Below are 26,898 nucleotides of genomic sequence, written 5' to 3'. Positions count from 1 at the left end.
GTTTCCCAGGGCGATCTCCTCCTACCTTTGCTACGCTTACCTGGACATAGAGAGCACGATGGACACCATCACCAAACCGCCGAGAAGGAAGTGGAACCAAAGCCACCTGGCGGGCGTTCCGTGGAGAACTTAATTCTGAAGGAGTTCCGGACACCAAAGGGATGCTGGGAGTTGTAGTTTCAAAAGCACCCGCGAAAGGGGATGGTCACCAGCTCCAGAGCCTTGGCCACCGTCGGCAAACCGAGCTCGCCAAGGACCTTGCCTTTCTTTTTTTTAAATTTAAACAGCATGTATGTTGACTTTTTTTTTTAAAAAGCCTTTAATAAAAATTAATAATAATAGATCCACACGGAAAGCGTAACTTTCGGCTGCAGCAAGAAGCCAGCGAGCTAAATCAGTGTTTCTCAACCTTGACAATTTTAAGGCCTGTGGACTTCAACTCCCAGAATTCCACAGCCAGCAATGCTGGCTGTGGAATTCTGGGAGTTGAAGTCCACAGGCCTTAAAATTGTCAAGGTTGAGAAACACTGAGCTAAATAATTCCTACCGCAGCCGTTGGGATGGCCTTGAATAGTCATTCCCAGAAACCTCGCGCTCCATTCTTTGAGAAGGAATTCCAACTTGGTGGAGTACGCTATTGTGAGCCGTTCAGAACCGCTCGGTAGAAAGAAACAGGCGGCATATCAATTTAAGAAAGAAAAAAGGGAAGAAAACCAAAGAGAAAACTGAACCCGGAATCTGAACACCTTCGCTCCACTCTAACGATTACGGAGCTATGGGCGGCAGCCATTCTGAGTCAGGGCAAAAAGAGGCCGTTCTAAGGAGGGGGAAAAAAAAAAAAAAAGAAAAAAAAGAAGCGAGGCCGGATTGGTTGCTTGGCGTTTGTCTTCTGCGTAACAGTTTCCTGGGGCAATTGTTGTAGGCCGCAGGCTCTGTGGGGCTGGTGAGCGAATGCGCAGGCAGAGACCGCATCGGCGGTCGGGGGAGGCCTTCCTTTTTTGGGGGGTGTCGCCCTCCTCTCCTGGGACGGCGCGCAGGGAGGGGGAGGGAACTGAAGAGGCGGGATTCAGTGCTGTCGGAAGCCCAGTGGTCTCTTTCTAAGGCTGGGGCTGCCGGGGGGAGATGGAGGGGTGCGTGGGGCTGGAGGAACCGCGGACGTCGGACTGCAGACCCAGCGAGCGTTAAACGGCGTCCCGTGGGCGACTGTGGATGGCTTTGGGCGCTGTAGGTGTCTCTCCGTCAAGACGTCCCCTGAGCACGAGCAAAGTTCTTTTCCGCCTTTCCTTTGAGCAAGCAGCCTCCGTCCTCAGTTGCTGCAAGAGACGCTTAGAAGAGAGTCCTCCCCCCCCCTCCCCAGGATTGTTTTATCGGTTCTTGGTGTTTTTTTTTTTTATTATTTCTTGCTTTCCAGGGCGCACGCCTCCTTGGTGGTGGATTTGTTGGCGTTTTGATCCAGCAAACAACGAAGCTCGGAGAGCACCAAGGACTCCATAGTTCAGTCCTGAACTCCAGATATTCTATTTTCATCTGGTTTTCAATCAGCGGAACGGCAAAGTTACAAAGACAGCAAGAAAGTGGGACGAGGGTTACCAAAGGAAACATAATATGACAGGCTTAAGGAACAAAGTTTTGATCCAGGGGTGGGATAATGCTTTATTCCAGGGATAGTCAACCTTGGCTCTTTTATGACTCGTGGACTTCAACTCCCAGAATTCCTGAGCCAGCTAAGCTGGCTCAGGAATTCTGGGAGTTGAAGTCCACGAGTCATAAAAGAGCCAAGGTTGACTACCCCTGCTTTTATTCCATAGCCTGTCACATGTTTCGTTTGGTAACTCTGTCCCTTCTTGCTCTCTTTGCAATTTTGCTGTTCCACTTACTGAAAGCTAGCTGACCATGCAGGTAGTCCTCAACTTACAACAGTTCATTTAGTGACTGTTCGAAGTTACAACAGCACTGAAAAAAACGGCTTAATGACAATTTTTCTGACTTATGACCGTTGAGTGTCCCCACGGTCATGTGATTTATATTCGGATTCTTGTCAACTGACTCACATTTATGATAGTTGCAGTGTTCCATCTTCTGACAAGCAAAGTCAATGGGGAAACCAGATTCATTTAACAATCGTGTTACTAATTTAACAACTGCAGAGATTGCAGTTAACAAATGTGACAAGAAAAGTCATAAAATGGGGCAAAACTCACTTAACAAATTTCTCACTTAGCAACATAAATTTTGGGCTCAATTGTCATAGGTCGAGGACTACCTGTAGAATATCTGTAGCTCAGGATTGAACTGTGTGGAGTCCTTGGTGCTCCTGAGCTTGGTTGTTTGCTTGCAGATGTTTCATTAGCCAACTAGGTAACATCAGTGTCAGTAAGTGTGGAGTTTGCTTTCTGTTTATATACAGTAGCTTGCCTTGCCAATTTTTGGTGGGGGTCTAGTAGAGCAATGAAACATCTGCAAGCTAACAACCAAGCTGAGAGAGCATTAAGGACTCCACATCCAGATGCAGTTCAAATCCCTGTGTGCTTCAAAATAATTAAATCAAAATTAAATGTTTTCAGCTCTGATTCCCAGGGAACTGTCAGCAGATCTCAAATGGGCAAAATAGCAGTAAATAGCAAATTAAACGAACAAGCATTTGTGAGATCATTTTGTGGATTTCAAGATGGAAGGAGAAGGGTTTTTATTCTTTATTGAAAACCAGTGTGGCCTCGGATGCAAAAATTATAACACAAGAGTGGAGATTTGCATACATTTTGTTTCAAATATAATTTGCTGTCTTGTTTAGTTTTTTTCCTGATTGTTGGAAATATGTCTTAATAAGACCGATGAGCAAAATTAAAATTCATACATTTACAATGTTCCTTCTCTTTCTTTCAGGAAAACTAATTGGAGAAGTGGGAATCTCCATTCTATAACTATGTCTGGGATTGGGAACAAACGAGGGGCTGCAGAGACTAACCCATCAGCTCCTCCGGAGAAAAAGGCAGGAGTTGAGGACTCAGAGACCACTGTGGAGACTATTAAGCTTGGTGGCGTTTCCTCAACGGTTTGTATCTCGTGTTGGGTTTTACTCTTTCTGTGGAATGCAATATTTTGATTATTGTGCTCTCCTTGACTCCCATAGCCACTGGGATGAGTTCTATCCCAAAGCTGGGTGGACTTGGGTCTAACTCTCATGGAAATGATAAACTTGTTCCTAGGATAGGATGTGGATGATTAATTATGAGTCCTTATTTCTTTTTCCTTTCATATTAATTTTCTTTATGAATTTTTATAAGAAGGAGGATATTTGAGAAACATTGTGTGATAACCCCTTTGCTGTAGTGTGAAGTGTTATGAATCGGATTTTGATATATAGATGCCTAGTGTTTTCCAGATATTTTGGAATTCAGTAGCAAAGGATTGTGGATACTTGTGGTCCAAAAAATGTGGAAGCCATCAGGATGCCTACTGCTGACTTACCACTTCAGACATACATTGAAATGAATAGTTGTTCTTCCCAAACCTAAATCAACATTGTAATCACTATACCATGTTGGCTCTATTTCAGGAAGAACTGGACATTCGCACACTCCAGACTAAGAACCGAAAGCTGGCAGAGATGCTAGACCAACGGCAAGCTATTGAAGATGAGCTGCGAGACCATATAGAGAAGCTGGAAAAGCGTCAAGCCACGGATGATGCTTCATTACTGATCATCAACCGCTACTGGAGTCAGGTCTAATGCATTTTTCTCCTAATGGTCCCATCCCTTTAATTTTGCTTGGCGAACTTTCTTATAAATGAAACATATCCTCTTTTCAGTTTGATGAGAACATTCGCATCATTTTAAAACGCTATGACTTGGATCAAGGCCTTGGGGATCTCCTGTCAGAGCGAAAAGCATTGGTGGTACCAGAACCAGAGCCTGATTCAGACAGCAACCAAGAGCGCAAAGATGAGAGGGATCGAGGTAAAGTATTTGATACAGGGTGGTGGATGTTTTACAGATGCTTATGATCTCATGGTAGTATGAAATAATTTTATCTTTTGGATCCAGATTGCATCTAGTTATAATTACTTTCTTGCACTATTATAATTTAGGAGAAATATTTGAGCCTGCATTCTCCTTTCTGGCTACACTGGCTAGTAGCACTAGTGAGGAAATGGAATCCCAACTACAGGAACGTTTTGAATCTTCCCGCCGTGCAGTCACACAGATTGTGACAATGTATAATAAACTTCAGGAGAGAGTGGATGTGCTGTCCCAGAAGCTGAACAGTGGAGGTATGGCATTTTCCAGAACTTATGGATATACTATATTACATTTTCAAAACATTTGTGTTTAGAGAACTTTTCAGGAAAAATGGGCTAATCTGTTGCTAGTCCATTGACTTTACTGCCAATTTGTCAAATAAATAAAGATTTATAGTACTTGGTTCTTTTGAAATTATGCTAAAAATAGATATTTATCTGGAATTGCATCTTCAGATCAGGAGAGTTGCCAGAATAGGGAAGATTGTGCCTTGTAGTAAACTGGAATTATCAGATAAAATGAATTTGCATATGTGATAAACTAAATCAAGGGAACGTTTTTGATTCTTCTCATATTACTAGATTTCCAACTCCCATTACTCCTGGCTATTGCCCATATTGTCTGAGGATTATCAATCCAACAAGATGTTTTGATATCCTTGAGTGCAGTATATTGTTGGAACTGGGAATTGAAAGACCGGGCTCTGGTGATTTGCCACTTGTCTTCCAAATTAAACGATGTGTCTGTTTGCAATAGTGGCGAATATCTGTAGCTTGGGTGTAGGATGAGGGTGAAGGTTCGTTCTCCGAGTTTGTGGGTTAATTTCCGAACGTTTTGTTACCAGGGTAGGTAACATCTTCAGTGGAGTTTAGGGGATCTGTTGTGTCTATTCTCACATGCTTAGGTCCAAACTGCTTGCAGGTTAACCTGCTATATAATCCAGTCTGCACTGTAGCTCATCAAAAGGCATCTTTGTAAGCTTCCTATCATGCATGTGGTACTATTTGGTTCAGTTGCTTTTTAAATTTGATCCATCTTTCTGTTGCTGAATTACATATTGTGTTTTCTGGTTTAGTTGAACTCCTAATTAAATCAGTGAAAAACATTCATTTTGGTTGCTTTATGTAGATAGTACCAAACATTAATATTTCAACTTACTCATGGCAGACTTTTGCTGCTTGAGGTTTGAATCTACAATGGTTATTTATGTATTGTATAATTTGTAGTTATATTATGTTTGATTTCTTTATTGTACTTTAGTTCTGTGCAATAGTGGAGAGTTCGCTACAATGATATTTATACCATTATAAATATATTTAGAAATATCTGTAAAAGTGAAAAGAAATAAACAAAAAGGAAAAGCAATAAAATGCTATAGGAAAGAGAAATCCTAAAATCTTCTGATGTAGTATAGATGGCCACTCAAAATCAAAATATACATTAGAGAGCCATGGTGGCGCAATGGTTAGAACACAGTATTGCAAGCTAATTCTGCCGACTGCCAGCAGTTCAGTCCTGACCGGCTTAAGGTTGACTAAGTCTTACAATATTTCTGAGGTCGGTAAAATGAGAACCCAGATTGTTGGGGGCAATATGCTGACTCTGTAAGCCGCTTAGAGAGGGCTGTAACTATTACAAAACTGTATATAAGTTTTAAGTGCTATTGCTATACATTCCTTCATTAGATCTATTTTTGGACAAACGGTTATTTCCAAATTTTATTGTTGAAATTACTTCCAAATTTCAACAGTAAAAACTATGAAGAATGCTGTCATTTTATTTGTTTTACTTTTTTTTAGTTATCCAGTTTTTTTGAAACAATACTCTAAAATTATGCAAGATTATTTAGAATTGTTCCCATCATTCTGAAGTCTGTTCTTAAAATCCGTAAGACTAGAAACGTGCTTTAAAAATTAAAAATAATTGAGTGTCTATGAAAAATATAACAATTATTGTGTCTTTATTTTTTAAAGAAAATATTTAGAGGCCTGATGGCTGCAATATGATAATGTTCTTTTTTTCTTCTTCTCATCTTCAGATGTACCTCTAATGGAAGAGGCTGTTCAGGAGCTGAATTCCTTTGTAGCAAATGAGAACAGAAGGCTGCAGGAATTGGCTGATTTGCTTCAGGAGAAACATCGCTCTATGTCTCACGAGGTACAAGGAAAGGTTCCAGGAAACCATGGAAAATTGTGACCTGAATTTTGGGGGGCAAAGGAAAAGACCTAAGGGAGAAGCATGTTAATTAAGCTGCTGAATCTTACTGATATATTATTTGATTGGCCTTGTAACCTACACAGTGTAAAATTTGAGGTCTCTAGGAGAAGAATAGCTTGGTGATGTTCAGTGAAGGGGGAAAGTATAAGCTGTGGAACGTAAAAGCAGAGTGTGAAGAAGAAAACAGGAAAAACAGGAAGCAAAGCTCTCATAGTGCCAGCCACTTATTAGGTCAGTGGTTCTCAACCTTTTTAATGCTGCGACCCCAACCGGTCGTAAGTCGAGGACTAAACCGGTCATAAGTCGAGGAGTAAACCGGTCGTAAGTCGAGGACTACCCAACCGGTAGTAAGTCGAGGACTTTCCCTGCCCGGGAGCGCCGCACATGTGTGGTTCCGCCCCCTGCGCCGGCCGAGGCGTAGCTGGCAAGTGGCAGAGACGGAGCAGGCCGACCACCAGCTGGCCCAGCTCAAGGGAGGTAAGGCACCCGCCGGAAAAGGGGAAAAAAAATGGCGGACAAAAAAAATGGCGGACAAAAAATGGCGGACAGCCTTGCTTGGCGACCCCTGTGAAATGGTCGATCGACCCCAAATGGGGTCCCGACCCACAGGTTGAGAACCACTGTATTAGGTGAATAGTATACATTTGTCTGTATCACACCACTAATAAAGCTGAAACAATACTGAGTGCAGTTCATTGTTATGAATCCTATGGGTGTAGTGGGTCTTTTCTCATTCATTAGCTACCATGAGAAGCGCAAATAACATATTTGCCCTTAATTTTAAATTTATTTTTATTCTAAAACTCTTGAGACTTTAGAATTCACCAACGCACCAAGTTAAATAAATACACTGCTACTTGGAGCTTCTTACGTTGATTGCGGGTAAGAATAGGCTTTTGGAGGTTACTAAAAGTGGGTGCAGATGGCTGCACTCAGATATTCTGTGTATTCAGATATTATTGGGAAAACAGCATCAGTTTTCCTCATAATGTTTATGCTAGGAGCATGAGATATAAAATTCTGGCTTCTCATCCCTACCAAGTTATAGTTTCACCTTTGGCACTTGATATCCTTCTCAACTTATTCTCAAATAATTGGCAATCTCAGCTACTCACTTAGGTGGTAAGGTTTCACACATGTTGCTCCCCAATTAGTTCTTAAGGCAAAAGCTACTTAATATAATCTCCCCCATGTTGTCAATGTCAATGGTTGCGGTAGGCTTTTTTGAAATTTTTGGGTCCTAGATGGAGAATGTGGATGCAGTAATATACGGACGGAGGTGAATTAATTGTGAACCATCAAACTAGTTTTGGACTGAGGTGCAATATATTGTGGTTAGGGTTGCATTGTTTCTAAAAGATCAGAGCCTAGGTAGTTCTGTACCATGCATTATTCTTGGAGGACAGAGACTATAACTACTCTAGCTAAGAAAAAGAGATTCTGGCCACATTCACTTCCTGCGTTGTATATTGCAGCATGGACAATAGGGGGGAGCTTTTGGAAATGAAAGCAAAGTCAAAATGCAATATTGCTCTCTGGAGTGTGCTGTGTTTACTGTATGTCATTTGTTCTCTGAACTGCCCTGGTTTCTTCTTTGTTTCTTGATGTTCAAGAGGTTGATTCTTGGGGTCAGCATTTCTCACTTTTAATGACCATTTTAGTCTGGTGCTGTTTAATCCTACTCACGATTAAGTTTGGTTAGTTTCAGTTTTCTCTTTGTGTCTTGCTTTCAGCTATAAATGTGCTTTAAGTATTTTTTAATATTCAGTTTAAAAATTGCGAGCCTGTCAAAGCAGTGCCTTCTTTTGTAAGGGAGAAACATGACATACCTTTCTTAAACAAGAAATTAATACATGAAAAACTTGCCTCTTCCATTTTAAGTCTGCCTGTAGTTTAATTCATTGTTCTCCTGTTGTATTAGGACAATCTCGTAATTATTAGTCAGCATGAACATTTGCTTCAGAAAAAGCATTCTGTAACTGTGGCATTTTAAAACTGAAATGATGCTCATGCTGTGAAGGTGTCTTTAGAGTTGTGTTCAACACTGTGGCACAGAAACAAGTCATTCATAGGATGCATATAGTGTATGGGTTGTGGAATTTGGAGTGAAATCCTGAATGGGATAGGCCAGTGGTGGCGAACCTATGGCACGGGTGCCAGAGGCGGCACTCAGAGCCCTCTCTGTGGGCATGCGCGCCGTCGCCCCAGTCCTAGGCCTTCAGCTGGGTTTTATAAAACCTTTTCGCCTTTAGGCCTCTGCCACCATGTACAAAAAAAAAAAGATTCAATCAATCAGTCAATTTCAACTTCTCGCAGGGGAAAAAAAAATCTTGCAAAGTTGGAATTGATTGATTGAACTTTTTAGTCCCACCCAGTCTGCCGTTACCACTGCAGCCACGTCCACCCAATGGGCCACACCCACCCGGCACCTGACGATGCATAAGTGGGTTTTGGGTTGCAGTTTGGGCACTTGGTCTCTAAAAGGTTTGCCATCACTGGGGTAGGCTGTTGGTGCCGTGGAAGGGAGGAGCAAGAAGGGAAGTTTCATTAGTAGCCCCTGAAAATGGCTTTGTTTGCAAGCATGTGGCACCCTTGGTGAAGGTACATGAGTAAAATTCGAGACTTTTGTGTAACACAAAGATTGTCAAAACTTGAGTCGTCACTTTGAGAATAAACATAGGAATCTCATTTTAACTTCTGTCCCTTTTAATTTCTTTGCCTCAGTTTTCCAAATTACAAGGAAAAGTAGAGACGGCAGAGTCTCGTGTATCTGTGCTGGAGACTACAATTGACGACTTGCAGTGGGATACGGACAAAATTCGCAAACGAGAACAGCGGTTGAACAGGCACCTGGCAGATGTTCTAGAAAGAGTAAGTGGCAGTCCCAGATTAAACAATAGGAACGTATCATATTTCTTGGCAAGTGTGAAAATGTGATGATCAGCTTGGATTTTCTTTCCTACTTGCATTTCAGTGAAGATCTCTGAAGTTGCACAGTGATTGTAAAGTATAGCAGTTTTTTTTAAAAATGAGAACTGGAAACCAAACGGATGAAATTAGAGGAAGTAAAATGTGAATATACTGCCTTTCAGGAAAAAAAAGGCTTCCTACTTTAAATTTCCTCTTGGAAAATTGTTCTTGAAAGTGAATGGAAACTCCTTTTGGACAGATGATGAGGGCTGCTCACTTATGAAAAGTTTTCTAATAGCTTGTGGTAGTGCTTTGAATAGCTTCCTGCCTTTCCCTGAAAGAAATAAAATTGTATTACTATAATAAATAAATACTCTTCTAAAAGCAGGGTGTTCAGTTACTCAGGTTTGAATAACATTTTTGAATTTGGCTTGCTCTCACACCTCATTTGAAATTGTTTTGAGTCAGAATAAAGTCAGTGTTTTTTTCTTCATGAACCATAGCTAAATATTTCTGTAATCCACTCTTCTTTTTCTTTTTTCTTTGCATCATCCAGGGGTAGGCAACCTTGGCTCTTTTATGACTCATGGACTTCAACTCCCAGAATTCCTGAGCCAGCTATGCTGGCTCAGGAATTCTGGGAGTTGAAGTCCATGAGTCATAAAAGAGCCAAGGTTGCCAACCCTGATCTAGACACATCTCCATGAGGGGCAGAAATTATTGTTATTGATCATTTCTTTTAAAAAGTTAAAATGCATACACAGAAAAACAAACCAAAAGCTTTTTAACCTTCATAAATGCAGCGGTTAATAACATTAATAAATGCCCTGTTAATAACAGCTGTAAAATATTTGTTTTTTAAAAAAATTGTAAACCTTTCAGGTAAACTCAAAAGGATACAAGGTATATGGAGCAGGTAGCAGTCTCTACGGAGGTACAATCACAATCAACTCTCGAAAGGTAACTTTTAAGGTTCAGTTGCAGATTATTTAAAAAAATAAAGGCGCTGGGGAGGGGGACAGAGTGAGAGCATAAAGCAAAGGATGTTATAAATGTGTGGTCCTGGTGTTCTTCCATTGTGCAGTTTGAGGAGATGAATGCAGAACTTGAGGAAAACAAGGAGCTTGCCCAAAACCGTTTGAGTGAACTAGAAAAATTGCGCCAGGATCTTGAGGAGGTAACCACTCAGAATGACAAGCTAAAGGTAGGAATGGGGCATGTGCTTCCCAAAAGTCTGGAAACTTGAGTTCAATTTGTAAGTGTAGTTCACTCTCACACCAGAAAGGCTTTCATTTTGGAGTCCATTTAATAGTCAGAATTAGCAGTCAGTGGTTTTTCCAAGCGTGTCTTCTGAATGGACAAAGGAATTTACTCTGAGATGAAATCTATGCAGTACTTGGAGGACACGACCAGAAGTTTAGGTCAGGAAGACCATTGGCTTTTGGTCAGAGTCCTAACCCCAAACCTTTACAGTCTGCTGCTTATTCATAAGAGTATAGTAGTCAGTCTGGATGAGTGGATGAGACAGACCAATCCAAGAAGAACTGAAAGCAGCTTTCTTTCCAGGAAGAGACTTTCAGCTTTGGCTCAGTAGATCAGGGCTTTTCAACCAGTGGTACGGGTACCACCTGTGGTACATTGGCACCTGGCAGGTGGTACGTGACCATCCTAGAAAAGTAGCAGGGGAGGGGAATGAACTGAACCGGTGGCAGCACCGCACAAGCCTGAGCGAGAGATGGCTGGAGCTGCAGGCTGTCAGGACTCAGCGGAAGCGCCAGGATCAGTGCTGCTTTCCAGCTGATCGGCGCTTCTTCGGGGCTGTCAGGGCTCAGTGGAAGCGCCAGGATCAGCGCCAGGCTCCAGCTGGAGTTCAGCGCTGATCCTGGCACTTCTGCTGAGCCCAGAAGAAGCGCCAATCAGCTGGAATGTTGCAGCCTCTCCAGGGTCTTGTGATTTACATTCAGATGCTTGGCAACTCATTCATATTTATAATGATCACAGTGTCCCAGGGTCATGTGAAGTGACCAAAACCTGCTGCAACCACCCAGCAGATGGGGGGGGGGAATAAAAAACAAACACCCCCCCCTCCACCCCCGCTGCCAATCCTCAATAGAAATGCTCACAACAATGAAAACCTCAGACAGGAGGAAGAGCGCTGCAGGGCAGGCGGACAGGCAGGTGTCTTGCTCGGCTGTGGCTTGGGGGGCACTTTTTTCAGTGCCATTATAACTTCGAATAGTCACTAAGCGAACTGTTGTAAGTCAAGGACTACCTGTACTTTATCACTTTTTTCCTTTTTTTTGGGGGGGGGGTCATCAAGTTTTTGACACCTTGCTAGGCGACTGGTGGTACTCGGATATTGCCATATCCTAAAAGTGGTACAATAGGTGAAAAGGTTGAAAAGCCCTGCAGTAGATCACTGCGATGGGAATATCTCTTGGAGCCAAAAGTGGCCCTTTCTAACCACAGCAACTCACATAAAGGGCAGGTCGTTGCATTAGTACAGTGAATGTATTTATTTATTAATAACATTTGTACGGCTACCCTTCTCAAAACCAAATTCTGGGCGGCTCACAAGCCAGGAATAAAACAGTATATATATATATATAAGCAGTAAAAATACCTACATTACATGCTTTAAAGAAAAGTATTGCAAGAGTGTATAACTCCACGTTTTCTACACGCTGTATTGATTTTAGTATGTTAGCTTCACTGTAATTGGTATAGTTAGATTGCAGGTTTGATGCAATGCTGCCCCCCTCTGGGCTAATAATGCAAGCTGGAAATAATAGCAACATACTTCGTCTTTATTATCTTAAATATTACTCTGATATTTATTCCAAAATAGAAACAGATTGCTAATGACAAGATTATTACATACATTATTTAATATATATTTTCTTCATACAGCTGAAAACCAGATATTTAAGGTTTGAAGCACTCTTCCATCTCGTCTCTGACACACACTCCCCCGCCATGATTTAACTGTCCATCTTCTCACAGTGTCCATCTGCATAGTTCTTTTTACAGGATGCCCAAAATATACATGAGCAATGTTGTATATATGATATCCTAGATGTGTTGTGTGTTTTGATTTTACTTGGAAAAATAAAATACAGTCTAAGATACTAAGATCATTCCATTGCCTTAGAGAACTTAATAAATGTCTCTTGAAATTGGGGACCTGTTGTGATACATATTTTATTGCAAGGAACATACAGTAGGAATAACACTGATTATCAAGTTGATCAGTTGAAAACTTCTTGAAACTTTAGCCTTGTTGCAACGATATAATTGCAACATTTAATAGGTGACATCACTCATATGCTATAAAATAAAGTCAGGTCTCAGTAAAAATCAAGCATTCAGAGCCATGTTGCAGGTGGGGGAATGGCAGTGTTGAACACTTGCTGCTCTTGGGGTAAGTATATTGGTGTGTCCTTGAGGTGTCAGGGTTTCAGCAATGCCATCAAATTGATAAATAATTGGTTACAGTGTATTTTGTTTGTAGGCAATGATCAGTTGAAGAAACAAATCTAAAGCATGCATCCTTAATACTGACTAGTGTTCCTCAGCCTTGGCAGCTTGAAGATATATGGACTTTAAATTTCAGACTTCTCCAGCAAACATGCTGGCTGGGGAATTCTGGGAGTCACACATTTTCAAGTTGCCAAGACTGAGAATCTGATATAGATATAGATATATAGACAGAAATGTGAACCAAGGTTATAAATTCTTGCACACACATAGCTTGCTTTTTTTCTGGGATTTTCCATGGTATAGATGTTAATAACAATAACAATATAATAATAATAGTAATAATAACAATAGTAATAATAATGATGATGACAATAACAACAACAACAACAATAATAACAACATAAAGTTGGAAGGGACCTTGGAGGTTATCTAGTCCAACCCCCTGCTCAGGCAGGAAACCCTATACCAGGGGTAGGCAACCTTGGCTCTTTTATGACTCGTGGACTTCAACTCCCAGAATTCCTGAGCCAGCATGGCTGGCTCAGGAATTCTGGGAGTTGAAGTCCACGAGTCATAAAAGAGCCATGGTTGCCTACCCCTGCCCTATACCATTTCAGACAAATGGCTGTCTAGTCTCTTCTTAAAAACCTCTAGTGTTCACCGCTTTGGGAGGCAAGTTGTTCCACTGGTTAATTGTTTTAACTGTCAGGAAGTTTCTCCTTAGTTTCTGTCAAATAGATTAATAATATAAATCTCTCCAGACTAAAAAAAACAATTTTGATTGTACCCTAAACTTCTAGTTTTAATACATTGCATCAAAATATTCAGTGATATATCTAATGGTATGAATTGAATACAAGTGTCTGAACTTCAATTCAAGAAGTTGTCCTGCTGTTCTTTTAGCTTCTCTGTTTATTTTGCCTTCAAGATACTCTAATAAAATGGTTTGGAAATCATGTTGCACCCTCTTTATTATGCCACATATAAAGTTTGCTACAAAATATGCAAGCTGTTGTTTATATTTCATCAGAGTAATGCATAAATGTTTACTACATGTATAAGCTTTAACTTACGAATTATGACTAGTTTCAGATTATATTGCCAGATTTCATAGTTTAATGTTGTTCTCTTTTTTAATGGCCATTTGGGATTTTATGTAAAAGCTTGACATCAATTTTATTTTATTTTATTAAACGACCATGGAAAGAATTTGTAGAAAAGCTAGCTTTGGTTCCAAGGATTGTCCTTGTTGTTATGAACGAAGGCGTAATACCTAAGCCTAACTTTCTGATTGCTTTCTTCGTGTGTTTTTTGGACTGCATTTTTGTTGGCCTTATTTCTATCAAGTATAAATGAATCACTTCTGTTCTCTTTCCTGGGCCCAACCAGGTGGATCTAAGGCGAGCAGTGGAAGAGGTAGTGAAGGAAACTCCAGAATACCGTTGCATGCAGTCCCAGTTCTCTGTATTATATAATGAGAGCCTCCAGTTAAAATCACAGCTGGATGAAGCCCGCACTCTGCTACATGGTACCCGAAGTACTCACCAGCGCCAGGTGGAACTGATTGAGGTAATAGCTTTCTCCCTTTGTGTCTCCTACTTTGTCCTGAAAATATAAGAAAACGAGTGTTATATCTTTTGCAGCTTTGCTCATTCCAAATGCTTTGGACAGTAACTCCTACTAATCCCAGCTATGTGATACGTGGCTCTTGCTAGCCTGGAATATTTCAGGGTGAAAATGTTTTTGCAACACAAACTTGAAAGCCTGTGTGTCATCATCAGAATAATCAGGTGGAGATTGCAAAGACAAAAGCTATTAGTAGATAAATAAGCAAGTAACTATTCTGGCCAAATCCCTCGGAAAAGGTTTAGAATAAAAAAAAAAGTGCAGACAGAAATAGATGGTCTCATATTTAGATGTCAAAGGCAGTTTCAAATAAACTGTTACGGGAATAGCCATTATGGTTCTAGAACAGGGGTCTTCAAACTTGGCCCTTTTATGACTTGTGGACTTCAACTCTCAGAATTCCTCAGCCAGGCACGCTGGCTGAGGAATTCTGGGAGTTGAAGTCCACAAGTCATAAAAGGGCCAAGTTTGAAGACCCCCGTTCTAGAAAGTGTATCTACAGCCTTTCTTCATCATGGCAGCATTGATGCAGTAACTATCATTTTGTCTTCCAGCGGGATGAAGTCAGCTTACACAAGAAATTACGAACAGAGGTTATTCAGCTGGAAGACACTCTTGCCCAGGTTCGTAAGGAATATGAGATGTTGCGGATTGAATTTGAACAGACTCTTGCAGCTAATGAACAAGCAGGTACTTCATACCAGGTCTTTCCTAGAAATCCTACTTTGTTGATTTTGCAAAGCCAGCTGCACAAATAATCTTTTTAACACTGCATAACTTCACCAGTGACATAGCTCTTTGTAGTTTAACATTAAAGGGCCATTAGTTTTAAAATTTAGATGAACTTTTAAACAAGCCCCAAGCATGATGGCAGACAAATCTAATGGATAGGTGGATGGATGGTAGATGTAAGTCATGAGGATTCTGCTTCTACAGTACAATATTTTTGATCTATTAGCATGGGGCTTTTTAAGGGCACTTTCTGCGTGTTCTTGCAATATTTTTTTATTCCGCCATAGGTCCTTTTGTAATTGGATTGCTAGAATCACAGGAACCAAAGCCCTTTATAAGCACCATTTTGAAGGATGGCTGCTACTTGATCATCTGCAAAGTTCTGGTGATTAATATGAAACCCTGACACTGTCTTTGCGTGCAGCATTGCTGGCACTGGAAATGATCTGAGGCCCAAGAGGGTCTCTTGGTCATTGAGAGGTGACATTTCATTTGTTTTGAAAGCTTGTATTAGTCCTCCCTAATATAAATCACCATTGGTTACAATTAGTCTAGGAATTAGTCTGTTTGAGGAAGGATTATTAATGGCAAAATTGAAGAGAAGTTGATATAACACATCTGTTATGTGTGTGTGTTGTAGGCCCCATCAATCGAGAGATGCGCCACCTCATCAGCAGTCTCCAAAATCACAATCACCAGCTAAAAGGGGAGGTGCTGAGATATAAGAGGAAGCTGAGGGAGGCTCAGTCTGACTTGAGCAAGGTAAGGGAGACAGTAAAGATTGTCTCAAAAAGATGTGTGCATTAATTCAGGTTTGAAGAACATGTGGGATAGTGTTTGCGTGACCAGCTGTGCTTTTTTTTTTCCAAGACAGTGCTTTATATTTATCATTTTATAAATACTCCTATTAGAAATGTTTCTTAAACCACTGCCCAAATAGTTTTAGTTTCTTTAAATGATCCATTCTGGCTATTTTTACAGAAAAGTACAGTAAATGAAATGTTGAAAAAAAAAAAGGCAAAGTGTGTACAGAAAACACTGCAATCTGGAGATAGATCATTTGGGAGGTTCTCTTTCTGTTCCAGAACACGTGAATCTGAATGTTCCAGTAATGGTGTGGTAGTGATCAGAATACCACAAAACACAGCCTGTTTCAGAAAATTGTATTTCTCAAGATTGCTGGCCCACCTCCAGAATGTATTATAGTATCTCAGAATTCCCATAATATTCCATCCTCAAGTTCCAAATTGTTTATTAGTTTATTAAAATATAAAATACAAAAAATATATATGAAAATAGCGGGAAAGTAGGGGAGGGAGAAGGAAAGACAAGTGTAGGAAAAAAGGGGAAAAGGAAAGAATAGCATTGTCTTCCTACCCTTTTTAGCACAGTAGATTAAAATAATAATATACAGCCACAGCTTTTTACTTTTATATAATAATAATAGCTACTAGTCATTTCTATAACAACAGATCTATCTAATCAGCAAAATCCAAAGTCAAAGTGTCACTTTTTTCCACCTCGGGCACAAAGCCGAGAAGCGGTTTCCAAAGTTAGCTGTACTCTTTGTTTAGGTCAGTCAGTTTAGCCATCTCAGTGCTAATTGCATCCCTTTTTCCAGCCAGCCATCTATTGTGGGAATTAAAGTATCTTTCTATTTTTGTGCACGGAGCATTCTTGCTGCTATCAATAAGATTCGATCTTTAGAACAGAATATTTGCATGTACCAACTACACAGGGCGTGAAGGATAATATACAATGATCTCTGTCTTTTCACATTTGGGTGAACAGAAAAGTGTCCCACCCTACCCCACGTTTGAAACTGCTTTGGTGTGTTTTGGCTAGCACTGTAAAATGAAGGTAAAGAACAAGAGGTGTTTTTTGAAGACCCATATCAAAAGTATCCCTAATATATTGTTCTTCTACTCCAGACTCGTTCTCGCAGTGGCAGTTCTGTCCTGCATTCCCAATCCAGTACTGAAGACACCAAGGAGGAACCACCAGAGATCAAACAAGAAGCTGAGGATCCTTCTCATGCTGCAACTTCCAAGGGACCCTCTGAGGATGCCTTGGAAACTAAAGCAAAGCGAGATGAAGAAGAACGGGAGAGAGAAAGACGAGAAAAGGAGCGGGAACGGGAGAAAGAAAAGGAAAAAGAGAAAGAAAGGGAAAGGGAAAAAGAGAAAGAAAGGGAAAGGGAAAAGCAGAAGCAAAAGGAATCGGAGAAGGAGAGAGAATCTACCAAAGAAAAGGACAAAGGGAAACATGATGATGGAAGGAAGAGAGAAGCTGAATTGGTCAAGCAATTGAAATCAGATCTTAAGTAAGTTGGATCTGAATTTTTTTTTTCCTTAGGGAACTGTACTGTAATAGCTGAAGATAATTTTTTATGTTGTGGTCCTTGTGTGACGTTTCTGTGTCAAGAAAAGAAACAGGGATTAGAAGTTGGGTCCCAGATCTTGAAAAGTGTTTTAATTTTAACAGTGGGTTAAACTTTACAGATATTATCAATTTACAAAGGAGATCCCTGGATTTGTGGAAGTCACCTGGGATTGCTTTAGGCTGCCTGCGCCAATGAAGTGATGAAGCATCTGTGTGAGATTCTCCCAGCATTCAGGACCAATCAATAGCCTTTCAGCCATATAAGTTGTAATTTCTAGGCCATTTGCAAAGGGATGGTGATAAACAAATACTATCACATTTCACAGCCAGTATTTTTTCAGGTTTTCTCCTATGAGGCATGTAGCTTTTTGGAATTTTCACTTAGCAAGTTGCAGCCTCCAGTTGTGACTGTCTAGGGTCGAGATCATTTATTGATTTGTTCCATCACACTTGTAGAACAAAACAAATAGCCTTTTTTTCTTTTTTGTCCCCAACATTACTCCTGGGGACAATAAGCCCTAACTTAATGGAAAGTGTGAGGTAGATTGTTGTTTGCAACTAGACGGCTACACTATTTTACCCTTACAAATTCTGTTTTATTTTCCAATGTTCTCAGGAAGGCACAAGAGAGCCAGAAAGAAATGAAGTTATTGTTAGATATGTACCGCTCTGCTCCCAAAGAGCAGAGAGACAAAGTTCAACTGATGGCTGCTGAAAAGAAGGCGAAAGCTGAGGTAATCGTGTTTGATGTGATCCAAAGTACTTTCTGTTCTAATCTCTCCCACATTGGACTCTGATTTTTTTTTTAAAGCGTCATAAAGCAATCTGGAAACTTGGGAGTCAATTTAGAAGTGATCTCCATTGAATGTCTACTGTCTATCCTTTAATAGTCTGTATTTCAAGCATTCAGATTCTGCTTGCTAGTTGGAAATGTACCCAGTTTGGCTTACAAATCCATTAAAAAAAAAAAGAATCCTTGCTTTTTCCTTGCAGTCTAAAAAGACATGGAACAAAGAAAAAACAAGAACCAAAGAGAACAGGAAAACAAGAATATTTGGGAATTGGACTTTAGTGACATACTGATCTTATAATGAATATAAAAGAACATGCCACAAGTCATTATCTTTTTGTGTCACAAACTGGAGTGGAATAAATTCTGGTTGTTTTTTTTTCATTTAAACCAGTGATATGGTTTCTCTTCCTCTCTCTCCAAGTGCTACAGTTCAGTGGGTTGAGTCCTCTTTTTTTATGAAATTTTGTAAGATGGCATTCTGTCTAGCGCTAATTAGCAAGTCTATCAAAGCTTCTTTTTACATCCTCCAAGTAATCATGAACAAACCTTAGGATCTTTGAGCTCTCCTCCTCCTCCATTGTTTGCATATTCATTTTCTGTCCCCCCCACCTTTAAAAAAAAAACTTTTCTCCTGGACAATTCTGTTTGTATAGTTGGAAGAGCTAAGACAAAGACTGAAGGAATTGGAGGATAAGGAGAAGAAAGAGAGCAAAAAGATGGCTGATGAGGACGCTCTCCGAAAAATCCGGGCTGTGGAAGAACAGATAGAATACTTGCAGAAGAAACTAGCCATGGCAAAACAGGTAAGAGGTGGTAATGAGATGGTTGAGAGGCAAGCAGAGCAGGTGATGTTATTCCTCAAGGATGCTAAATCTTTGATTTACTCTTAATGACTAGATAAGACAGTGGTTCTCAACCTGTGGGTCGGGACCCCATTTGGGGTCGATCGACCATTTCATGGGGGTTGCCAAGCAAGGCTGTCTGCCATTTTTTTTCCCCTTTTCCGGCGGGTGCCTTACCTCCCTTGGGCTGGGCCAGCTGGTGGTCGGCCTGCTCCGTCTCTGCCGCTTGCCAGCTATGCCTCGGCCGGCGCAGGGGGCGTAACCACACATGCGCGGCGCTCCCGGGCAGGGAAAGTCCTCGACTTACGACCGGTTGGGTAGTCCTCGACTTACGACCGGTTTAGTCCTCAACTTACGACTGGTTTAGTCCTCGACTTACGACCAGTTGGGGTCGTGGCATTAAAAAGGTTGAGAACCACTGAGATAAGAGGTGATTGGATTGTAAAATGTCGATATTTTTTCTGACTTCTTACTACCCATCCCCACGAACTATCCATGTCCAAATGGAGTCATCTGCTTAGCTAGGGAAATGCATATTTGTGGTAAATTATATGTATCAGAAAGGTAGAATCCAGGATATACTACATTAGACAGTTTAAGTTAATTAATACTTTGGTTTAAATTATATGCCAATAACTAAAAAGAAAATCTAGAAGCTCCCAATAGTTTATTTTTTTCATCACAAACAGATGATGCCACAATGATGAAATCCTTATGATGATGCCATCATGCAAATGCTGCTGTTACATATTTGAGTCCTGATGTCTGAAGTAAATACATAGATTGCAATATAAACATAGTCCTCTTTTAGTGACCGCCTCACGCAACAACTCTTTCCGCTTGCGAAGGTGATGAAAACGTTAACTTGGCAGCCAGTCCTTGCATTTACAACCTTCGCAGGTCTGTAAAGCAAAGGAGAGCTGAAGTAAGATTGTAAGCACGGTTGCGGTTTCACCCAGCGACCACTTTGCTTAGTGACCGAGTTTCCGGTCCCAATTGTGGTTATTAAATAAGCACTACCTGTATTTGCTTGCATGATGATATCACTCAAAAAGTCATCATTTACAGTATATCCCCTCCTGTCAAGTGCCCACACATTCACTTACTTGTATCACAGTATCCAGGAAAGGTGGAAACCGTCTCCCGCTCAAATTGCAGGAGGAAGAAGCCCTGTTATCTGAAATGGACGTTACAGGCCAGGCCTTTGAAGACATGCAAGAGCAAAACATCCGCCTGATGCAGCAGCTGAGGGAAAAAGATGACGCCAACTTCAAGCTCATGTCGGAACGCATCAAATCTAACCAGATCCATAAGCTTTTAAAAGAGGAAAAGGAGGAGCTGGCAGACCAAGTTCTTACCCTGAAGACACAGGCAAGTGGGGGAAATGAGGAGAGGAGTGAAATAGGATCCCCAAAGTATGACCTCTTTGACCAACCCATAAGTTGAAAATGCAACTGTTGTCATCAGTGAGAGACTGTATCTTAAGACTGGGTTTTGCATACCACTTTACCACAATTTTCTTTTTGAGCACTTTGGCAGTAATCAGGTATCTTTTTACATAGGGGTGGACAACCTGTAAGTACGAGTAACTGCAGTCCCATTTTGAGACACCCCCCCCATGTCAAGCTGCCAATATTTTGTGACAAATGTTTGATTTTTAGTGACACTGTTTTTTGTTTTACAGAAAACAAAACAGCTCCCCAAATAGATGGATTAAGCCTCCAATACCCTGAATGCAACTATTCTGAGTAGTCACTCGAAAAAGGGCTACAGGTTTCAACCCTGCTCATCCAGCGATATCCCTGTATTAATGACTTGCCCCTTATATGCCCCAGAAGCCATTTTTTAAAGGAGTGTGTGGGCGTGCGTGTGTGTTCAATTCATAAGAAAATGACCTGTACCTATTTTGAAGCAATAATAGATTTTTGGTCCAGGCATGGTCTTTGCAGAGGAATGCTATGGAGAATAAGAAAAAAACTTTATTATTTACAGGGAAGCAGGATATAGGGTGGATTTGGGGGCAACAGTTTGATAAGTCCAAACGTTGAAGTCATATCAGGGGAATTTGGGGGCAATGCTTTCTTAATAACATAAAGAATATTGAGTTATATGATTTGGGCCATGGACAGGAAAATTTAAATTAGCTATTTGAAAAAGATCTTGTGTTTTGGAGACATAATTTCCATAGTTGGCCTATTGTTTTGTCACAATGTATGTGGTAGACTAAATCTGAAATAAATATGTTAAGCATATGTTTTGACATCATTGGGATGCAGAACATGGTGTTAAATGTAGATGTTGATTTCTGGAGCATCTTTTAATTTGTAGCCCTGCTTAGAAGTATGTGCGCTACGACTGCTTGACATTTCAGGATCCATTAAAGGGAAGATTTCCATTGGTTGTACATACTGTATTTTCCCGTCTATAAGATGCACCCTTGTATAAGACGCTCTGGCATGCAAGTTTTTCCACGCCGATCAGCTGTTGGGCAGAGCGCCAAACAGCTGAGCTGGCAAATCCGGAAGTTCGGCCGGCCAAAGATCTTGCCCCCTCCCGCCTCCCATTAGTGCCAAGCCCACAGGGGCTTGACACCTGCATCAGGCGGCATGGCAACCCACACAGGCATGCCCTGGGCTGCGGAGGTTACCATTATTTTTCCGTGTATAAGCCGCTGCACTTGTATAAGACGCACCTGATTTTTGAGCAGGGTGTTTGCAGGAAAAAATAGCGTCTTATACACGGGAAAATATGGTCGTTTCTCATTCTATAATGGGCAAAAACGCCTAATCCCCATTATAAAACAAGCAGAACAGTACAGTTGACTTAAGGGTTCCAATCCTAAAGTTGAGCAAATACAGAATCCTAAATGGAATGCTTTCCTCTTCCTTGTTTTTGCCTCTTGAAGGTGGATGCCCAACTGCAAGTTGTCCGCAAGCTGGAGGAGAAAGAGCATCTGTTACAAAGCAACATTGGCACTGGAGAAAAGGAGCTGGGCCTGCGAAGCCAGGCCCTGGAGATGAACAAGCGGAAAGTGAGTGGCTATATGTGATAGTGAGCTACATTAGTTCTAGGTCAGGGCTTTTCAACCAGTGGTACGGGTACCACCTGTGGTACATTGGCACTTACGCGACCATCCTAGAAAAGTGGTAGCGGGGGAGGGGAATGAGATGAACCGGTGGCAGCACTGCACAAGCCTGAGCGGAAGCGCCAGGATCAGTGCCGCTTTCCAGCTGATCGGCGCTTCTTCGGGGCTGTCAGGACTCAGTGGAAGCGCCAGGATCAGCACCAGGCTCCAGCTGGAGCTCGGCGCTGATCCTGGTGCTTCTGAGCCCTAAAGAAGCACCAATCAGCTGGAAAGCAGCACTGATCCTGATGCTTCTGCTGAGCCCAGAAGAAGCGCCGATCAGCTGGAATGTTGCAGCATCTCCAGGGTCTTGTGATTTACATTCAGATGCAGGGTGGCAAAAACCTGGGGTAGGGAATGCAGATGGGAATTGAAGTGCAGGCTGAAGTTGTAAATGTGAGTGGACTGGCAAGTGCCTGTTGATCATGTGACTCTGGGTGTGTGCTGTGATGACTGTAATTGGTCATGACTATTATTTGTTCAACACTGTTGCAACTTTGAATGGTCACTGAACATTGATCATCAAGCTATGTATATATTTATGAAATATATGAGTGAGTGGGATGGACTGACAGCTGCAAATGTCTCTATTTTACAAACAAATAGGTTCCCTAGAAGGCCGAGGAAATTTTATTGAAAGCCTGAGAGACTTAGGTTGGTCCACCCAAATGAAAAACAGCTATTCCAATTGTGTGAGTCCTGTCGAATGTGTCTCTCCATAGGGAGAGATAGCTAGATCAGATAAATTTCCTTCCTAAGGAAATGCTGAGAAATCACAAATGATTCTGTAATTAGGAGAAAAAAGCAGTGCTTTAAAGTGATTTCATGGACAAAAAGAAGCAAGTGTGTGGGAAAAAATGAAAAAAACTTCAAAAAAAATATATTAATCGAGTTGTTTGAGGTAAATAATTAGAATGTTTGAAGGTTTCCAGCAAAAAGAGATTGTGAGGATATATGAAAAGCAGAATGAGTTGAAGGGGTTGAATATCATAAGGGAGGTTAACAATAATGTTTTGAGGGTTTGCTATTTTGGTTACTACATTAGCACTGGTTGTTAATACACATGCAGAAAAGAATATGAATGCAAATTATAAGTTTGTGTCAACCAAAGTTCTGCGTCTTCGATTCTTAGATAATAATGAAATGCAGGTCCCATTGACTGGACATCTATGGATGCCCTAATTTGTAGATCAGCAACTAGTTGAGGATATGAGTGAACCCTAGACCAAGAATTCTGGATCTCTTCTCTCTGGCCATTTCTGGACAACACATTAACACTTCTGGCAAAGATAGCAGTCGCTGAGACAAAAGTGCTAAACAGTCCTATTTAAATGGTGCAGATTTTTTTTTGGGGGGGGGAGAAGGAAACCTTTTTCTGAAGTTACTTTTAATTTTCTTTTCTCCTGGCCTTCAGTCTAAATCATCCAGCACTGAATTTTCAAAAGCAGGGGAGTGTAGAATCTCTGAGGCCTGCAGAGAACACCGGAAGGTAGGAATGATGTAGGGTCTATAGATCACTGGGGATGGGGGAATATTTCCCCTGTCAGGGTTTCATTTCTGTATGGTAAACCTTAGGGGAATTTATTTCCTCATTCTACCCTCTCTCCTTAATTAGAATGCCAAGGCAGCTTTTAAAAACCTTAAAAAAAAATCAGTTTCAAATTTAAAGAAAACAATAAAACACCAAAGTATAAATACAATTTGTCGGAAGGAAGAAGCAGAAGTCATCGTAATAATTAAAGGAGGAGCAAAGCATTGTGCAGGTTTTTTTAAAAGCCCAGGAAACTGGGCAAAGGCATTTGCACCGAGATGAAAACAAGGTAAACGGCAGGTTGTCTTCTTTCCAGAGCTTTTCGTAAAGGTTGCCTGACTGGCTTTTGGTATAGGGTAGGGAGATGGGACCCAGAATGCATTTGTATATATTTGGGGCTCATTCTTCTCCCCCATCATTCTCCTGGTTCCCCTCTCTCTTAACTTTCCTAACATATTCCATTTAATCCTATTCCATTCCCCTCCACCCCCTTCCCGGAGTTTCAGCAATATTTCCATATTTATCTGCAGAATAAAGTGGTAGAAAGGACTGGGGACCCTCAAACCAAAGAAACAGACTCACCCACATGTTCTGCAGAGTTAAATTTGAGAAACAAATCAACTTGTTTTTGCAGTCAGAACTGGTACATTTTCTTTTGATGTTGCTGCACATGTAAATCTAATCTTCAAGCAGAATAGAAGGCTACTGGGCTTCCAAATAGATGTTTTGTCCTAGGCCAAGGAGGCCCTGTTGTTTACCCTACAATACTCACTACCCATCCTCCCCCCTTCCCTTCTTTCTCTCTTTCTTCAGAAATAAATTTTACATACATTCCCCAAGCAATAAGATGAAGCTTCTGATTTAACCTTTGGAGTGCTGCCATCCGTTGCGTAAATTTCAATAAGTGGAATGGGGAAACGTTAACAGTTTTGTTTTTTAGGCTATGGATGCTGCTCAGCTAGCTGATGACCTTCGGGCCCAATTGGAGCTGGCGCAGAAGAAATTGCATGACTTCCAGGATGAGATTGTGGAAAATAGTGTAACAAAGGAAAAAGACATGTTCAACTTCAAACGAGCCCAGGTAACTGGCATGCAGTCTTTTGCTTGGCTAGCTATCTCACAGTCTGCCTTTATTTCCAGTTTCATTAATTCAGATAATATGGCGGCCTTTTGTTTTCTGACAGTGTTTTGGCTTCTCTAATTTGATAGCTTGGTCACTGTTATATGGCTCACTTTAAGTTGTTTCCACTGTTGCATTCGTTAGTAGTCAGTACTGGCACTGAATACCTAAGCTGGAACGCCTACAGTTCACATATCAGTTTTAATTCATTATTTGAGTTCCAATAGAGTTCTACAAGGCTCTAATAATGGAAGAACAACAGCTCTCTCATTTTCTTAATAGCTTAGAAGAGATCCATGAATTTTTCTAATCTATGTGAAACTCTGCAAGGCAGTAAAAGCCAAAATTTAGGTGTTGATGAACTTTTTGTCAGATTCATTTTCATTATAATGGGAACCCGACATTCTTCTTTGCCATCTGAAAGGCAAGAGAATAACAGGCCTACCTGGCTAATATTTTTCCTATAGGAGGATATTTCACGGCTACGAAGAAAACTGGAGACAACCAAGAAACCAGACATGATTCCCAACTGTGATGAGATCCTCATGGAGGAGATCAAAGACTATAAGGTAGATAATTGGGGGTCTAAAGATTCTTGGATGTGATGGGTTTGGGCCTATCTGTGTAGGTTTGGAGAAAGATAAGAATTGCCACTAGTGTAGAGTTGGGGCTGGCATATTTGGGAAATATATTCTGTAAGCAAACTTCTTAAATTTTCTTTTATGGAAGGAAAGAGCCCTCTGGCCTTTCCAGGACGAAGAATAAACATTTTCTCCCCTCATAGGCTAAAAGGGGAGGATTGTCTGTTGACATCTGCTCCTAAACTCTGCTCTGTCTTTCTCAAAGGCTCGCTTGACCTGCCCCTGCTGCAACATGCGCAAGAAGGATGCTGTGCTCACCAAATGCTTTCATGTCTTCTGTTTTGAGTGTGTGAAGACTCGCTACGACACTCGGCAGCGCAAATGCCCCAAGTGCAATGCTGCATTTGGAGCCAATGACTTCCATCGGATCTACATTGGTTGATTCTGGATATGTATGGCCCAGAGGATCTCCGCTCTCCACTCCCTTACCTGCCATTCCACAGCAGGCTGGATGCTGCTCCTCATTGCCAGCCATTCACCTGTTTTGACTCCTTTGTAAAGGAACATCTTGGTTTATTCTTTTTGTGTATGTGTTCTTTTGTTTTTCTCCTGACCTTTTTTTTTTTTTCAAGTACTGCCAATTTTCAAGCCAGTTCTCACTTGTTAAATACACTTTTTGTGGGGCCCAGATAGTCAATTGGCCCCTGATTCATCAGTGTTGACATCATTTGGCTTGGAACTAAACCAGGCAGCAACATTTAAACTGGAAAATTCACTTGGGATAGCTCAGTTGGCTTTCTCATGATTTTTAAGCTAACCGTTCCTCTATTTTGGATAAAAGAGGAAACTCTTCTTTGTAGTCATCTCATTTCCCAGTTTAATGTCTGCTTGTGTGTGAGGAATGCTGTGCTCTACAGAAGGCATTCCTACTTCCGAAGAAGGAAGACAGCGATGCACCAATTCTATTTAAAACTGAACTTTAACTCATGTTTTCTGAAAATGGCCAACAAAGTGCATCTTGGAAGTTGAGGCATTGAGAAAATGGTGACCTTCACTATATTTCATTTCTTCATCATAATGCAATCTGTTCCGATAATGCAGAAACACCTAACTTGGTCTCATCCATAATTTTGGATCCTATTTACATCATAATGCTGTTTTGAGAAAAGGCCACTTTTTTTTTTTTGACACATTGCCTGGAGAATTTCTAAACTGTCGGTAAGCACAAATGGTACCCATCGGCAGCATTTGGCCCTTGCTTTCTTGCAGCCCGTCTATTCACAAATGGGAACTGAATCGCATTCAAATAAATGCACAAGTTTCACTTTGAAAGTTTTCTCTGCAGTGAAGGAAGACATTCTGGACCACCACAAGGTTTTAGAGACAGCTTTTTCAGGGAAGCCACCTCCATAGAATTGTCAAACAGCAGCCCAGGCTTTATTGGATGCTACTTGTCTCTTCTTTTGCTATGAGAATGAGATTTTCATAGCCATTTTTCAAAGGGCATTGTCTTCAATAAATTGCCATGGTTATTTCTTG

General features: G+C 41.0%; 1 protein-coding gene across 1 annotated transcript; it reads left to right on the top strand.

Annotated features, from left to right (window-relative positions):
* Nucleotides 1-1,207: 1,207 nt before the first annotated feature.
* Nucleotides 1,208-26,898, top strand: RNF20 (ring finger protein 20). Its single transcript, XM_015826718.2, has 20 exons — nt 1,208-1,224; nt 2,884-3,052; nt 3,557-3,724; nt 3,811-3,958; nt 4,090-4,272; nt 6,060-6,178; nt 8,963-9,109; nt 10,031-10,108; nt 10,233-10,352; nt 14,018-14,197; nt 14,809-14,944; nt 15,627-15,748; nt 16,918-17,309; nt 17,985-18,102; nt 18,815-18,964; nt 20,162-20,374; nt 21,909-22,034; nt 24,599-24,739; nt 25,246-25,347; nt 25,625-26,898. Exons 2-20 carry the CDS (start codon nt 2,924-2,926, stop codon nt 25,799-25,801), a joined length of 2,949 nt encoding a protein of 982 aa, XP_015682204.1. The 5' UTR covers nt 1,208-1,224; nt 2,884-2,923; the 3' UTR covers nt 25,802-26,898.

The sequence above is a fragment of the Protobothrops mucrosquamatus genome, unplaced genomic scaffold (assembly GCF_001527695.2).
Source record: "Protobothrops mucrosquamatus isolate PMUCROS unplaced genomic scaffold, P.Mucros_1.0 scaffold3251, whole genome shotgun sequence".
Lineage (NCBI taxonomy): Eukaryota > Metazoa > Chordata > Lepidosauria > Squamata > Viperidae > Protobothrops > Protobothrops mucrosquamatus.
This window is presented reverse-complemented; position numbering and strand designations above follow the sequence as displayed.

What these genes read in the sequence shown, in the direction of transcription:
- RNF20 (XM_015826718.2), top strand. Translation starts at nt 2,924, where the DNA reads ATGTCTGGGATTGGGAACAAACGAGGGGCTGCAGAGACTAACCCATCA. An exon ending in CTCAGAATGACAAGCTAAAG is followed by an intron (nt 10,353 to 14,017) that starts GTAGGAATGGGG and finishes GGGCCCAACCAG; the next exon opens with GTGGATCTAAGGCGAGCAGT. An exon ending in TGGAGATGAACAAGCGGAAA is followed by an intron (nt 22,035 to 24,598) that starts GTGAGTGGCTAT and finishes TTTGTTTTTTAG; the next exon opens with GCTATGGATGCTGCTCAGCT.